Below are 15,101 nucleotides of genomic sequence, written 5' to 3'. Positions count from 1 at the left end.
AATAATAAGCTAGCAAGAAAAGGACAAAGCGTTTGTTGTGAAAGATGACTGTCTGACTACAGGCTTTTTGCGTTGTGAGCGAGCGCTTTTAAAAGTGCTAAAGCGACGGCTGCGGCGAGGCTAACAATCCTCTGTATGCTACAAGGCGCGTGGCATTGTGGGATATTCCCTCTCATCCTTTCTGCAGCATCATCAGTCACAAAACTGGGGCAGGAGGTGACACACGCGCACGCGCGCACGCGCGCACGCACTAAATGAGCACACATATGGTGCGCTCGCTCAAGGACTCCAGGCTGCCAGTGACGTCATCGTGCGGAACCGCGTGTCACTTTTGAAGCATCTTTTTGGAAAATGAAAAGCTGCAAAAACACAACACAGACACCGATTGATGCTTTTACTAAGGAAAATACTTTATTATGCAAGCAAAACAAACAAACAGAGACAGAAAATAAACATATGGGAGAGACCGCTCTCCACCGGCTGCTCGTTTCAGTCACGACGACTTCATCGCGTTCTTGTCAATGTCTGTCTTGATATTCCTATTCGACATTTTTAAGATTGTGATGGCTGTGCCCAAACAGTGAGGATGAGGCAATTGTCACTTATTACCAACTCGTATTTACAAAAATAGATATTAAAATTGAATAATTGTGAGTGAAAGTTTGCAAAGAAGTTAGCTTAGCATAACATGGGGCTACAAGGTACCACATTCTTTCACGAGCTGGTTTTCTCCACCAAGTCATTGTTAGCGGCCATGTGCTTTGTGTCGTCATCGTGCTAAGCTAACAAATGCAAACTATGAACATCCCGCGTTGTACTCTGTCAACATTTACAAATATTCTATAAAGCCGCGTAGGAAATGCACAAAAAAAAAGGCACATTTTGGTCATCGTATAAACAAGATATGAACGAGGAACTAATTAAAATAAAAAATAAAGACAAATATCAAAAAGGATGTACACGAACGGCACTGGAATGGAATAAAAACACCAAATAATAAAAGAGAGCAATAATCTTTGGCGGGGGAAAAAAAAGAAAAATATAAATATATTCTTGGCCGTGTCCCCTCTTGTTTTGTCCACAGATGCGACATGATTCATGGTGAAAGGGAATTTGCCAGGATGCGCATGCCGATCAAGTTCAACAAGTCAGTGCACGTTTACTTGGTGAAAGGAGCCCAGCGACTCAGCCGTGGCCAGTGGGAGGGAGCTTTGTTCAAGGACGCCGAACCCTGGGGGGGTCCCTCAGGAGGTCTCGTTGACGCTTCGCTCCACCGCCATGCTTTTCGCCCTCTGCTCCAGAGGCCTATACACACACACACGCGTGTCAGTATTTACTGTTGGCAGTTTTGTAATCATGCGTTCTCGAGTGACCAAATGATTGCAGGGGTCAGGCAAAACGTTTGAATTCTTTTCAAGGCAGCTTTGGAAGCCGTGCGCTATGAGTAGCGATGATGGACTCCCTCTAGCGGTATCAGAGAGACGGCACATCTTTCAACAGTAAAAGGTGGTTGAAAGTTGTTTTCTATTCAGCACAAATGAGTGACATGAAATTATTGTCATCGGCTACGTGAAAGAAAAGAATGGGTGACTCACCTGTACCTGCTGTTTGACGAGCTGGTTTTGTTGCTTTGACTCCTGAACGGCGGCGGGCGCGTCTCGGCCCAGTCGGGCTCCTCCGCCGCCATTTTCTGCTGCTCGCCCGAACGCCGCCACGCCGCCATGACCACGGTGACGTCGGCGTCCTCCCATCGGTCGGGGTAGTCGCCACCCAGGCCCAGCAGGTGCAGCGGCTCGTCCTCCGAGGTGGACAACAGACTTCTCGATTTGACTATTGGAAAACACGCAAAGAATTAGCCAGCCTCAATTGCGACCGTGCCAATCCAGGCGGCGACGGCGGCGACTCTGCGTGTAACGTTGTCAAAGCAGCGCTCGCACCTGTTGCTGCGTACGACTCTTTGACCGCCAGTTGGCCTCCGCCGGCGACTGGGCCGGCGCCGGAGGTGAGGCCGGTCGGGTAGAAACTTCCCAAAAAGAGGGCAAAACACAAGACCACCACCTGAGAGGATGAAGTGCGCGCACACACACACAGCGATGGATTAGCGCTCGGCCGCTCAACGGCCACAAGTAAATGAAGATGCGGCGTACCATTAGGCAGGACGACGTCTGCGTGCCCACCGCACGACACGACCTGGACACTTTTCCGGACAGCGAAGCCTGCAGGGCCTGCAGCTGCTGCAGCAGAGACCTACATTGATTGCATTTGGGATATTAGAAAAACATTTATATCACTCTTCATTAAAATGATATGCAAAAACTGAACGGCGATATGAAGAGAAGAACTCTTTACTTGTTGGTGCACTCCAGCGTGTCCATTTTCCTCCTAAGGTCGTTGTTTTCGTTGGAGCATGTCTCCACCCTGTGGACAAGAGTAGTACTGCATGTCAAAACGTTGAGAATAAAATGAATGTCAGCTTGAATGTCTCCATGTGTAGTTATCCATGGCCTCTTTCTTTCTTTTCTTTTCTTTTCTTTAATTGAGATGCACCTGCATGTGACAGTCCAAAAGGTCAAGTGGGAAAGCTACTTTGGGACTCACTTCTTCTCCAAGGTGTCCATGTACTCCTTCTTCTTCCGGCGACTCTCCTGAGCGGAAATCTGAGGCGGGGGGGGGGAATAGAAATCTTTTTGAAAGGCTCTGGACCGCAAGTCCTGCTTCCTTCCATGCGCCGCACCTTATTTTTGATCTTCCGGCGGATCTTCTTGAGCGCTTTCTCCTCAGCTTTTGTGAGTGGCAGCTTGGTGGGAACCGGGTAGCCTTCAGCCACCAGCGTGCGGCGCTCCTCCTCTGTCAGCATCAGAGGTCCCGAGCCCTGAAGTTTCTACACACACGCACACACATTCAGCCCGATTCATACCGACCACTTTATTAGGCACACTTGCGCCGACGTCTGTTCCTCACGTGGGCAGCGGTGAGCAGCGGTGAGTTGGACAGCGAGGAGGAGGAAGAGCCGCCGCGGGCGGGCGCCTTGAGACCGGGCTGCGCCGGCGCAGGGCTGCTGGGCGAGGTGGGGCCGCGCACGGGGCTCTGGCCGCCGCCCTCCGAGTCGCTGCCGTGCGAGCTGGGCGGGGTGGGGGGCATCTGCAGACCTGACGCAGTCATGCAAGCGTGTGGTCACCGAATGAATCCAACTCGGCGCGGCAGCCGGAGTCATAAAAAAGCTCCAACCTTTCGGGGACAAATTGAGAAACTGATCCACTTCGTGCGGTTCCAGTTTAATCTGGGGGAAGACCTTCTCCTCCTTGACCTTGACGCTTTTCTCCTGGCTGCGAGCGCTCTGAGCAGGGCTGGCGGCGTCTTGGGGGACCTCGGCGGCGGAGCCCAAGGCGAGGGCCAGGGCGGGCAGGAGGGAGGGCGCGTCGCACAGGAGAGCCTCCATTCCGTCGTCCTGCTCCATGGGCCACTCGGTCGAGTCGCCTTCGGATTCTGCGGCAAAAGAGCCGACGGGTGAATATTGGACAGTTTGGCCTCCATCAAGAAGTGAATTGTGCACGTCGTTGCTCGACCTGCATCGCTGCCACGCTCCCCGGTCAGGTGCGAAAGCGGCGACTGCGGCCTGCTGTCGCCGCACAGCGAGTAGCTGTGCTCTGCGGCGATGTGCGGCGGCGGCGGCGACGACGGGCACAGGTCGCCGTCGCCTTCCTCGTCGTCCGCCCCCGAGCCTCCGGCGCCGCCTCGTACCCCCGACAGGAAGGGGTCGCTCAGCAGCTGGCCCAGCAGAGCGTCGTGCGAGAGGTCGTCCAGAAGCTCCGAGAAGTGCTGCGCGGCACACCAAAGCATTTTCTTGATGTGATCACATGACGGCCACTCGGGGGCGTTTGTGCCCGCTTGGACTTCCTGCAATCCATTTTTTCGTTTGTTGTTCTCGATGTGCTGCCGTAACAGGCTGCAATGCGAACTGAGAATTTGTTTAAAAGCCCAAACAAATATTTACACACTCATCGGCCCGATGCGTGTTGCCGTGGTAACCGACGGTACAGCATCATCTTTAATTGCTCAGCTCAGGAGGGAACACACATGAACAGTGTGTCATTTGGTGGTTTTAAGAATACAAAAATAGCCTGTTTGTTTAAGAGCAGGAAATAGGAGCGGTCCTACCATTTGCGAGCTGAAAAACAGGGCCACAAACACACAGTCATTTTCCGGGGTGGGTGTGCAATGTAGGGCAGTGGAGCGCGTCGCGGCCCACCACCACCAAATACCCTCACAAACTGAACCCCCTTTGTCCCGGCAGCTCACACAAGCGTGTGATTTGGGGCCGACTGTAACCCGACACCCCCCACCCCCCCCCTCGGCTGAATAGGAATCTCCGAGCGAGGCAAGAATCTGGCAAGTAAATTCCAAAGGCGTGCCAACAAGGAGGCCTTTTAATCCTCACAAGAAAGTATTTACCCCAGATGACACAAACAAACATGACATGACTTTTTAAAAGCAAATAACTCAGAGGGAAACACAAACCGAACAACGCACAAATAGTCCGACGGCATGAAGCTAGCAAGAGTTAGGATCCAGGTTAGCCACACTTGGACCTAGCCTCAATTTTATTGATGGAATTTATTGCTTATTGCTGCACATTTGTGCTGATGTAAAAAAGAAAAACTGAGATTAGATAAAAGTATTTGTTTGCTGCCCTCTTGTGGAGTCTATAGGTAATTACAGTTTTAAAGGGGGGGTGTCCTTTATTGACACTTTCTTCCTTAACATTTGCAACCAACAAGGCCTGAAAAAGCTGCGTGGGTGGAAAAGGTGCAATTACGCTGCCACCATAAAAGCTCCCACCAGCCGCGAGGCTCGGCCGAGCAGGCACAGATCATCTAAGGGGGGGTGGGAGGCAGCAAAGGAATGCTGCCTTCAAGTCTTCCGCAAACGTGTGTGTGTGTGTGTGTGTCTTTAAAGGTTTCAATTTCCAGATGCCTCTTTGAGGCCAAGGAGGGCGGAAAAAGCAGAACAGCTTGGTGATGCAACATGTGGAGAAGACATGAAAGGTCCAAATTCTGAGTTACTCCCTAGGAAAAAAACATTTACACCTTTCCCTTAGTGCTGCTTAAAAATAAAAACATTTGTGGAAATATTCTAGCCTCCCATTTATCAGTCGGGTAATGCAAACTAATGTGTGTGTGTGTGTGTGTGTAATCTGATGGCACGAGCGGACTTTAGCCCGAGGACTGCGACCTATCTGCGATGACATGACCAGAGGACACACAAACACGTCGCACGAGTTGATGTCAAAAAGGCACGAGTCAGCATATTTGTTATTCCTCTTACTATCTGAACTCGCCTATCTGACAGCCGGCCCGTTTCCACACCACCGTTAGCATCGTTAGCGTTAGCCAAACGACGGCAGCTGACGAATGGAAAACACGTCTGGATTTTCAATTCTTCCAGCCACTCGGCCTCTCGAAGCTCCCAGACTAGTGAAGGCGACCCCCCCCCCCCCGCCAAACCCAAACAACCTCCAGACAGACACGGATGACTTCACCAAAGGAAAAAAAAACCTTCAGTGAATACATATTTTGTCATGATAAGCGATTCTCATTGTGAAAAATGCCACCTTGAACGCAGACGGCCGGCCACCCGTTGAGCTCATTTGTCTGCGTTTGGGTCAAGCAGCACGCACGCACGCTCGCTCTGCTTTGCTTTTTCCGAGTCGTCACCGCCACCTATGACAAACTCCTTCCACTCCGTGTGCGTGTGTGTGTGTTAGCTGCAGGAATAACACACTCACACATAGCAGAAAGAGACACTAAATTGACACTGACACACACACACAGACAGACGAGACACACGCTGACCTACTTTTGTCTAAAAGGGGCAAAGGGAAATGTTCAGAAGCAGGCTATTTTCAAAAATAAATACATTTCCATTCTATATTTTTGTGTGTGTTGAATCGTGTTGTCTTTTTCGAAGCTCATCACCTTGCGAGGCGTGCCGGGTAAAATGGAGCTCGGCGCCCAGGACAAAACACGTCCGCCAACTCGCCCGGACTCGTCGTGGATGTCAAACCTCGCCATGTCTGCCTTACGACCCAAAATACGGCAAGATATTTGGAGGGGGTGGGTGGAGGGGGGATGGGGGGGGAGGATGGGGGGGGGGGGCTCGGGGGGGTCGCCTGACGCCTATAAAAGGACACAGGCGCCATATTGGCGGTTTTTAATGAGACACTTTGATGTCTCAGGTGAAGGATGGCCACAATCCGCAATTGTGACTTTGGAGATGTTATTTGCATCTCAACCACAACCATCAAGAAGTTCAATTGCGGCATTTTGGGAGGAGAGCGTGCATTTTGAGCCGCCCCGCCGCAAACGCCACATTTAAATTTAGCCTGGCGACGGCTCCCGCGGACGGGACGCCGGCCCGAGAACGCCCTCAGAACGAGATGATTACCACCTTGGTGTCCCCGCCATGAAAGCCGCCGCCCACTTCCCAGTGGGGGAGGGGGGTTGGGAGAGACGCTCGCACAAGACTGAAAATGCAGACGCAAACTTCCATGTGGACGCCATGTGGAGGCCCGGCGGCCAAGTGGCGAAGGGTCCGTTTCCATCCAGCGCAGTTCAAAAGAACAAATACCAGGCCAGCAAATTGGACGCGGCCTGCATCCATTCGGAGATTTCTCAGAATCATCATTTAAAAAAATAAAATAAAAAATCACTTTCTGGGGTCCCAATATTTGTTCTTTGAGACTGAAAAACCAACATCCCGCGAAAGCCGCCATTTTGTTTTGCCTTCTCTCGATAAGTCAACAAGCTACTTGTGCGGCACCTTAACGTTTTTTTCACGTGTGACTTTCATTCCCGGCCTGGCGGCTGGAGGCCAGAGGCGAGCGGGATGCCCTGCCCCGCCGGAGATCAGGCACCTCGCTTTTAGCGTTTGTTTACCCAGCTACTGCGTGTGTGTTTGCCTGCAGCTGTGTGTATATGTGTGTTTGCTAATATGGCAAAAGCAGAACATGACATTTCGGTCCATCTGTTGAAAGTTACGTAAGGGGGACACATTCTTGGAAAGGTCTTCTGCATGTGCACAGCAAGCCTTCCTCCTCCTCCTCCTGCAGTGCACTGAGTGCAAGTTACTATCACTTCCACACACACGTGCAGGACTTAGCATAGAGGCCGTTAAAGGCTACGCTAAAGCTACGTTGCATTTGTTTATGTCGGCCACCCACAAGACAAACATAGCGAGCACGTCCATAAAAACTTGTAGCGACTGCCTCCTTCCTTCACCTTTCTGCCTTCCTTCTCAATTTGCACCACCAATCTACTTTCCTTGCTCTTGACTCACGTTTTCGCTCCACAAGCACAACAAATGAAAAGCAATCCGGCTCGTGGGAATATTTGCCACGCTAAATTTAGTCGGAGGCCACGCTGTGTCATTGTACTAACAGCGTGCGGGAACAATGAAGGCCGACTCGTTATTGTCATTTAACCAGACGAACCTGATGACGGGTGTCACTCAGACGTAGGACGAATGACGCACACGTCCCCGACTTTGCGAGAGTCGGGTGTGAACACACACACAAGTGAAAGCGCAAGCTGGAAAGGAAGGCAGAGGCTTTGTGGGCGTAGGGGGGGATGGGGGGAGGTCAGCCGAGGGGAACAAGCAAGCCAGTCTGTTTGGGAACACTACAGTCATTTTACATTCATACGCACGCATAGCTACGTTCTCGTTCAATCGTGTCCAAATTACGGCCTGTGCGCTTGACCCTCCGTATAAGAACTGTCGGATCCGAATGCTTTAAAGGGCCTCCGGTCGAGTCCGGACCTGTCACAGGCGGCCCAATGTGTACGCTTGCGGGCCGCATTCCCCCCATCTCGATCCAAACTTTCTCCTCGTGAGTTATGTAACAGCGGAGAGGCAAATGGCCATTTTGGAAAGTCCTCAAGATGCAAGGCACGCACGGAGCAGTCTTCTCGTCAGACTTTGCTGACTTTTTAATGCCCTACTTTAATAACAACCCGGTGAAAGCACCTGTACATTTTTTTCTGTCTTTTCACATATGAAACAGACTTTTTGAAGGATATCATGGCAAAAATTTCATCAACCCACCCGTAAAGACTTATTGAAAATGTTCATTTTGAGTGGCATTTGTGTTGATTCTTGTATTTCTATTTTGCACCAAGTTACTAAAATGTTGGGTACCTTATTAGTGCAAAATACAAGAATAAACATTGTTCATGAAGGCCACTCACCTTTCTATGAAATTGTGCATAATGCTAAGTACAGTGAGCATGTCAGTGTTTTTTTTTCTATCAAAATGATGATTGATTGCTTATTCTTATGTTTAGAAGTATATCGCTTTAAGTAAACATTCAAATGAGAGGGGGGAAGGGGGCATCCTGGACCTCAAGGCTCAACTTGTGAAGGGAGAGCAGGGCACACACGCACTGACAGCAAAAAGAACCCAAGTGACAACTTGCTGGTGCTGGACTCACGTTTGTGTAGAGGGCACAGTCCATGTCTCCGGCCTCGGACAGCTCGCTGAGGTTGCGGTCCCAGTGCAGGAAGCTTTCACTCGAGTCCAGGATCTCCATGACGGCGTCCCGGTTGCCTCCTCCACCTCCTCCTCCCAAAAGGGAAAAGTTTGAAGAAGTTGCCGCAACTTTGTTTGGAAGGAAGTCGACGCGACGAGCACGACAGTGTCTGCGTGTGTGTTTTAATCAAGAAAGAACGTCCAAATGTTGATCATCTCTCCTTCTCCTCAACATCCAGACACTAAGTAGCTGCTTTTCTCTCGCCTTCCTTCCTTCCTTCGCTCTCCTCCTCCTCCTCCTCCTCCTCTTCCTCAACGAGCAGACGAGCTGGAATGCGGAGGTGGAGTCACACGCCGCACAGTGGTCAATCAGAATGAGCAGTCAAATTAGCCAATAAAGTGTATATTATGCATCCGATGTCTTTGTACATATTTTATTGCTTATCTGGGGGGGAAAACAAAGAAACAAACTTAATCGGTGAGTTCCAGCTGTTGTACGGCAGATGACATTTCCGGAGGTTGATTTCAAAGTAAAGGCCTACTTTTCTTCATCGTCATGTTCACGAGCGACCGAAACATTTGTTGTCAACTTATTTTTGAACGTCAAAAATGAAATGGAGCCGGATCAAAATGAATCACAAGCAATCACGGCCAATGCGATTCAACCCAGGAGTTCAATTCGATCGGCTTTTGAAAGCTTTTATTTGTTCAGCTTCCGGTTTAGCTGGACTACACTGCGCATGTGCAGCTGTCGCCCAATCAGATCGCCGTTACCTTTGAACCTTACTTTTTGACTGACAGCTCAATGACCCAACAAGGAGCGACATTAGTTTCCTCCTCGGCCAATAGTTGAAAGCCAAGAATCCCAGACACCATAGGGGTGGCTACTTGTAGCATGATGTACATTTCTCAGCCAATCATGATGCCGGAAGCCACTACGTCATACATCAATGGTACGCCAAACCTACGCCTTTGGAACTTTGGATGATTACAAACATTTTCAAGCTCTCTTTTCACCATTTATATGGGAAAATTCTTGGTCAAATCTTGTGACTACACTTGACCATTACTTTGCTTTATCCTAAATAAAGTACTTGAATAAAAGACACAGACACTTCCTGTCTGCGGAAACAAAACGTCCATACACAGAACCACAAAATGCTTTTGTTGACCATGGTTTGGGCCGGGGGTCTCTGAAGCCACCAAGTACACAAAGCAGGTTTCCTCCTTAGCTCATGCACGTGTTTGGCTTGATCTCTGCACTTTGAGCAAATTCCCTGGGAGCATGAGAGCAATGGCACGAGTTGGCCGCATTGGGCTTCTTTTGGACTTTCTGCAGCTCTCTCTCCCCTTTTCTCCTCAGACCACATAAAATGGACGCTTGCACCACAAAGATCATGAAGCACGTGTTTAATCAGCGACAACGGGACGAAACGACGTGGACACTTCGGAGGTCATCCAAATGTATAAACGGAGGTCAACATTTTCCTACTCGCGAGGTCTGAGCAGTTGCGCCACTTATTGGACAACTGCAAAGTGACCTGTCAGTTTTTGGCCCGAAATGGACCGCCTTAAAGTCTGCTCGTTCGGCGGCGGCGGGGGAGATCAGCGCGCCGCCTGAACCGGATTGACGAAGGAGAAGTTGCAGAACATGGTCTGGTCCACGCTGTTGATGAGCGTGCGGTCGGCGCACGACAGGCGCGGCTTCTCGTTGATGAACTCTTTGTCAAAGTTGCTGCAGTCGCTGGGGGACGTCTGTCGAGGAGATGACGTGAACTCGGGTCACCGTGGAGATGAGATGGGAGGATGGCGAAACGTACCAAAGTGGGCTTGAAGGGCGGCGGCACCTTGCGCTGTTCCAGGGCCTTCCAGTCGGTGGCGCCAAAGAAGGCGTGCTGCCTGACGTCTCCCATGACTCCCAGCCGCTCCTCGGGCTCCCTGACAAACAGCTGCGGGCGGGACGACGGCAGACGTCAAAGCGGGGCAGATGCACGCGTCGCCGGGTTAGCGTCCCACCTTGATGAGGATGTCCTTGGCGTCTCGGGTCAGCCAGCGGGGGTACGCCGGGTCGTCGGTGCGGACGGACTGAAAGAGCTCCTCCTCGTCCCGGCCGTGGAAGGGAGACTGACCGATGAGCATCTCGTACAGCAGGACGCCGAAGGACCACCAGTCCACCGAGCGGTTGTACTTCTGGCCCAGCAGGATCTGAACGCACGCCACGATTGTGAAAAGTCCTCCGCGAATCGGGGCGAGCCGCCGCCACCGCCGCCGCGTCATCACCTCGGGAGCAATGTAGTCGGGCGTCCCGCAGAAAGTGGACGTGCGGGCCTCCTCCGACATCTTCTCCTTGCACATCCCAAAGTCTGCGATCTTGACGTGTCCCTCCGAGTCCAGCAAGATATTGTCCAGCTTCAGGTCCCTGCAGACATCAGGCAAGAAAGGACGTCAACATTTCAAGCTTGTGAGGGTTGTCCCTCGTCTCCGGCACCTGTAGATGATTCCTCTGGAGTGCAGGAACTGAAGGCCACAGACAATCTCGGCGGCGTAGAAGCTGCGGGGAGAGAGCAAGCGTGAGGGAGAGTCTCCAGGAGGGCAAGCTGGGGCAGGAGCGCCTACGTGCATCGGTGCAGGTCGAACTTGTGACACTTCTGGATGTGGAACATCAGGTCGCCTCCGTTCAGGTACTCCATCACGAAGAACAGGTTCTCCTGGAGGACGACTGGACTTGAGTCAGGAGGTCAAATGGAAGGGCGGGGCGGGGCGGGGCACCTGACCTGGGTTTGGAAGGTGCAGTGCAGTTGAGTGAGGAAGGGGTTTTCCCAGGCTAAAGAGAGGACCCTCCTCTCCACCATGGTGCACTCCACGTCGTCGTCCATCAGAACCACGTCCTTCTTCAGAGCCTTGACGGCGAAAAACTCGCCGCTCTTTTTCAGCTCGGCTAAGAACACCTGACAAAAAGTCAAGCCGCAGCGTTTGAAAATCGCTGGGCTACTCTGGGCTACTCTGTGTCTTTGGCGAGCGTCCTCACCTTGCCAAAGCTGCCTTTGCCGAGCGTCTTGTGCAGAACAAAGTCGTCGAGGCAGAACTTGGGCCGACCCAGCGACGGCAAATCGTAAACGTGTTCTCGCGCCGCCGGCGTGTCGGAGACGGCCGGCCCCTCCCAGGAAATACCCTGCGCCTCTACCGGGAGGGAGGCCAGCGCATGTTCAAGAGCGCCCCCCCCATCCCCTGCTGGACTACAAACATCAAGGCGAGCGAGTACCTTTACACGCAGGCGTCGCCGAAGCCGCGCTTTCCGCCGCACTGGAGCGCATCAGTCGGTTGATGTCCACGGGACCTTCCCGTCCGACCACGTCGCTTTCTCTGGTGCTCCTGGCCTAGAGGACGTCGTGGGGTTGACGCGGGAAGAGTCTGGCGGAAAGGCGTCCGTCCGGTCCTGACCTGCTGCTTGCTCTCGATGACGGCCAGCGCTTCGGCCATCAGTTTCTGGTTGACCCCGCACAGGTTGGCCACTTTCTTCTGGCACTTGTGGTGGACGTTCATGCCGCATTCTAGCCCGGGGCGACAAGCGCTTGAGCGCAAGGCCTCGTTTCCGTGGCGTGTGGGAGAGCGAGGGCTCCTCTCTCACCGTCACATTTGAGGCCCTGCTTGGCCAGCCCCCACAAGAGGGTCCCGCAATGCTCGCAGAAGGTGGGGCTCTTGTAGTTGTACACCTTGAACCTGTGCGGCATGTCGATCTTGAAGCGCTCCTTGTGGATCTGAAATTCCGCGCCCGGTTAGCGCCGAGCTAGACGGAGGCGGGCGGGACAGACGGCGGAGGTTAGTTACCATGGTTTCCTTGCTGTTGACGGCCGAGCCCGTGCACTTGGCGATGACCTTGTCGATGCATTTCTTGTGGATGGCGGCGTTGCACTCTGCGGGCACGCGCAGCGACGACTCAGATCGACCGACCGCGCGACACCACGAGGGAGGAGAAAAGAGCAAAACTCACGTCTGCACTGGTAACCTTGTTTGTTGAGACCCCTGCGGGAAAATCCACACAAGGCAAAAATGTTGAGGGCCATTGCGTGACAAGACGGGGGACGGCGGGCGCAGGCGGGCGGGCGGGCGGGCGGCGCACCAGACAAACTCTTTGCAGACGGAGCAGAAGGTGGGCTGCGGGAAGAAGGTGGCGCTGAACTCGTGACACTTGACCTCGTGAATTTTGGCCTGTTTGATGGCGCCGCGCCGATGATGGAGGGCAAACGGAGCCTCGCGCTCACATTCGCCGTCAGCCTTCGCCGCCGCGTCTGAAACAACGCGACAAGATTGACACTTTGGAAGGGCCGCCCTTTCAAAAAACAATCTTCATGTCACTTCCGGCATGTTCTATTTTCCGATTGCGAGAATGCCGGCTTTATTTCGACAGTCCTAACTCACCGCTTATCTCCAGGTAGTATCGAGCCTCCATGAGCAGGCGGCCCTGCGGCTTCAACTCCAACTGAGATTAAAAAAAAAAACAACAGAGTTTGCCTGCCTAATATCTGACAAACGCCGCAGCTCTCCCTGAGTGAATGAAATCAATCAGCAGTCACGTTTTGGGGCTGCAATTCATGTCGGCCGGCGGTGAGCAGCGCTAAGCGCTACCAGATGGCAACGTCGCTCGCCAGAGGGCCGACGTGTGCTGTGCTGTGCTGTGCTGCGCTGTACGTACGCACCCACATCTCCAGCCGGCCGTTCTCCTTCTTGCAGCGCGAGGCCAGCGAGTCCAGCTCCACGGTGGCTTCCGACTTGAGCTCGGCCGTGCGGTCCTTCACCATCACGTGCATGAGGCGCCCGCGGTGCACGTGCGCGTCAAAGGTGGTGCTCCACGGGGGGTACATGGTGGGCTTCTTCTGCTTGAACACCGGGCCCTTTTCTGCAGGGAGGGGAGGCAAGACTCGGGTTGACGTCACTGGCCATTTTTGGGCTTTGGCTTGAAAATGAACGAAGCAGCGACTCACAAACGGTGCTGCAACACATGCAGACAGGTATTTACATTTGCTTGAAATTGATTGTACTCTGTCCAGTTCAATATTGCAATCGGTTTGTTCGTTGAATAATAAAGACAATGTTTGAAAGGCGCCGCCATTCAAATGTAGCTCTCGTCAAAATTGCGAGCCACAAACAAATAGGCCGATGTGCTCGCGGTTGCCAAGCAAGCGCCGTGTCCGTCTAAAGCGTTGACCTTCTGCCCGCCAGCTTCAGCTTATCGCCTCTCGACATCTGCTGCATTTTGTTTTGCGTTATAAGAACGTGGCAGCGATCCACTTGCGTAACGGCTGCAAAAAAGCCCGCTAAGCTTTTGACTCCCCCAAGCGTTTGGCTCATCATCTGACTGCCATCTGCGTGCGTGCGTCAGCTCGCCGTAACTTCGGAGAGCAGGTGACGGCGCGCTCGTGTCACTTCCTGTTGTTTTTCTTCGAAAAAGCAAGAGTTGTTCTTCCGCCACATTGAAGAGGAAGAAAAAAAATTGCTACTGTGGCCTCAAAATGAGCAGCAGTAGAAATAAAGTGAGCTTCAGTAACAACATGATGCATTGCAATCTGTCACCATGGCAACGGGAGCGCCCTCAACTTGGCAGCGCGATGAAAATGAGCTTTGAAATCTGAAATCTCGTGCCCCACCTGTATCGACGGCCTCCTTCATGTAAACGGCGCAGTAGGGGTTGAGCACCTCCTCCTGGTACTCCAGGCCCGGGTCCATCTCAAAGTTGGAGAAGCCGATGCGCAGGAAGGGCGACATGGCGTCCGGGTCTCGGTGCGGACTTTCCTCGACAGACGACGAGCTGCCCTAGTTCCTGCCAGAGACACGGCGGGCAGAGGGGGGAGGGGGAGGAGGAGGTTGGCCTCCAGAGGACCTATACGGAGAACGACGACAGCGCTATGACATCACAGCAGATGAGCACGCTGTGAATGGTCAAAGGCAATGCTCCGTTTGTTCATTTTGACGCCATACGGAAGCCGCCAATGGCACACTTGTGACATTTGAGGCCTGCCTGCGCGCAAGTGCCACTATTAATAGAGATGAAATCCGAAACGTCCGCCGGGAACATTCACACACGTGGCCGTAAGTTTTGGGACAGGAAGAGAAACACGGAAGAAGAGGCGGCGGCTCGTCGCCTGAAAATCTTTTTGGCGGGCACTGAAACTCAGGGAGGGGCCAAAGTTGGTGCGCAAAAGGGAAGTGAGATGTTGAGGTGTGAACACGTGCGCACATCACCAAACCCAAAGTGGCTCATTCAAATGGACGTTGAAGCTCCTCCCACTGAACTCTACTTCCTGCCGCCTCTCCAGTCATCTCACTTCCTCTCGGCCGACTCGACACTTTGCAACGGGGGTCGTTTGGAACCGCCAAATGCGGAAACGGCTTCAACGCGAGCCGCTCTACGCCACCAAATCCGCCTTGATCGCTCGCGCAAGGTGTGGCCGTTGGGCGGGCGGGGGCCGCTCCGCACGCTAAGGTCAGATGCCAGCGTGCCGGCTGGCCGAGACCTTTCAGCTTTTTCAAGTTGACAGCAAGAGCGGATGCCAGGCCTTTGAGTGACACCCAGCAAAAG

General features: G+C 52.8%; 3 protein-coding genes and 1 long non-coding RNA gene across 9 annotated transcripts in view; 1 reads left to right on the top strand and 3 right to left on the bottom strand.

The window, feature by feature from the left end:
* Positions 1 to 385: 385 nt before the first annotated feature.
* On the bottom strand, positions 386 to 8,619 carry creb3l2 (cAMP responsive element binding protein 3-like 2). Of its 2 annotated transcripts, none has more exons than XM_037242804.1 (11): positions 8,487 to 8,619; positions 3,567 to 3,819; positions 3,229 to 3,486; positions 2,962 to 3,149; positions 2,735 to 2,881; positions 2,599 to 2,657; positions 2,350 to 2,418; positions 2,148 to 2,247; positions 1,938 to 2,058; positions 1,596 to 1,830; positions 386 to 1,305 (listed from the first exon to the last, which is right to left on the bottom strand). In XM_037242804.1, exons 1-11 carry the CDS (start codon positions 8,583 to 8,585, stop codon positions 1,245 to 1,247), a joined length of 1,590 nt encoding a protein of 529 aa, XP_037098699.1. In that variant the 5' UTR covers positions 8,586 to 8,619; the 3' UTR covers positions 386 to 1,244. The 2 variants fall into 2 exon arrangements, with proteins under 2 accessions (XP_037098699.1, XP_037098700.1); XM_037242805.1 differs by having other exon boundaries at positions 1,602 to 1,830.
* An 86-nt stretch (positions 8,620 to 8,705) lies between these two features.
* sfmbt2 (Scm like with four mbt domains 2) overlaps positions 8,706 to 15,101 on the bottom strand; it is a 15,965-nt gene continuing 9,569 nt past the window's right edge. Inside the window, exon 22 of the mRNA XM_037242757.1 lies at positions 8,706 to 8,829. Coding sequence (XP_037098652.1) covers positions 8,767 to 8,829 — 63 coding nt within the window. The 3' untranslated portion in view covers positions 8,706 to 8,766. The remainder of the gene's footprint in view (positions 8,830 to 15,101) is intronic.
* prkcq (protein kinase C, theta) overlaps positions 9,918 to 15,101 on the bottom strand; it is a 5,462-nt gene continuing 278 nt past the window's right edge. Inside the window, exons 2-18 of one of the 5 annotated variants that reach the window (XM_037242765.1) lie at positions 14,170 to 14,402; positions 13,222 to 13,424; positions 12,944 to 13,004; positions 12,645 to 12,813; positions 12,516 to 12,547; positions 12,353 to 12,438; positions 12,153 to 12,282; positions 11,966 to 12,075; positions 11,787 to 11,901; positions 11,553 to 11,707; positions 11,299 to 11,472; positions 11,141 to 11,232; positions 11,013 to 11,075; positions 10,805 to 10,943; positions 10,541 to 10,729; positions 10,345 to 10,473; positions 9,918 to 10,279 (exon numbers count right to left, since the gene is read on the bottom strand). In XM_037242765.1, coding sequence (XP_037098660.1) covers positions 10,130 to 10,279; positions 10,345 to 10,473; positions 10,541 to 10,729; positions 10,805 to 10,943; positions 11,013 to 11,075; positions 11,141 to 11,232; positions 11,299 to 11,472; positions 11,553 to 11,707; positions 11,787 to 11,901; positions 11,966 to 12,075; positions 12,153 to 12,282; positions 12,353 to 12,438; positions 12,516 to 12,547; positions 12,645 to 12,813; positions 12,944 to 13,004; positions 13,222 to 13,424; positions 14,170 to 14,287 — 2,115 coding nt within the window. In that variant the 5' untranslated portion in view covers positions 14,288 to 14,402 and the 3' untranslated portion in view covers positions 9,918 to 10,129. Of the gene's footprint in view, positions 10,280 to 10,344; positions 10,474 to 10,540; positions 10,730 to 10,804; positions 10,944 to 11,012; positions 11,076 to 11,140; positions 11,233 to 11,298; positions 11,473 to 11,552; positions 11,708 to 11,786; positions 11,902 to 11,965; positions 12,076 to 12,152; positions 12,283 to 12,352; positions 12,439 to 12,515; positions 12,548 to 12,644; positions 12,814 to 12,943; positions 13,005 to 13,221; positions 13,425 to 14,169; positions 14,639 to 15,101 lie in introns of those variants that run through there. The other 4 variants (XM_037242764.1, XM_037242767.1, XM_037242766.1 and 1 more) reach the window with 4 other exon arrangements.
* LOC119116976 overlaps positions 14,992 to 15,101 on the top strand; it is a 13,717-nt gene continuing 13,607 nt past the window's right edge. The window contains exon 1 of the long non-coding RNA XR_005096392.1: positions 14,992 to 15,005. This is a non-coding gene — a long non-coding RNA (uncharacterized LOC119116976). The remainder of the gene's footprint in view (positions 15,006 to 15,101) is intronic.

Source organism: Syngnathus acus, chromosome 23 (genome assembly GCF_901709675.1).
Source record: "Syngnathus acus chromosome 23, fSynAcu1.2, whole genome shotgun sequence".
NCBI lineage: Eukaryota > Metazoa > Chordata > Actinopteri > Syngnathiformes > Syngnathidae > Syngnathus > Syngnathus acus.
The sequence above is the reverse complement of the archived record's forward strand: the minus strand, read 5'-3'. Positions and strand labels throughout refer to the sequence as shown.

Coding starts and splice junctions, on each gene's coding strand:
- creb3l2 (XM_037242804.1), bottom strand. CDS start 8,585: ATGGAGATCCTGGACTCGAGTGAAAGCTTCCTGCACTGGGACCGCAAC. Junction 2,658..2,734: donor GCCGGAAGATCAAAAATAAG/GTGCGGCGCATG, acceptor CCCCCGCCTCAG/ATTTCCGCTCAGGAGAGTCG. Junction 1,306..1,595: donor TCGTCAAACAGCAGGTACAG/GTGAGTCACCCA, acceptor GTGTGTGTATAG/GCCTCTGGAGCAGAGGGCGA.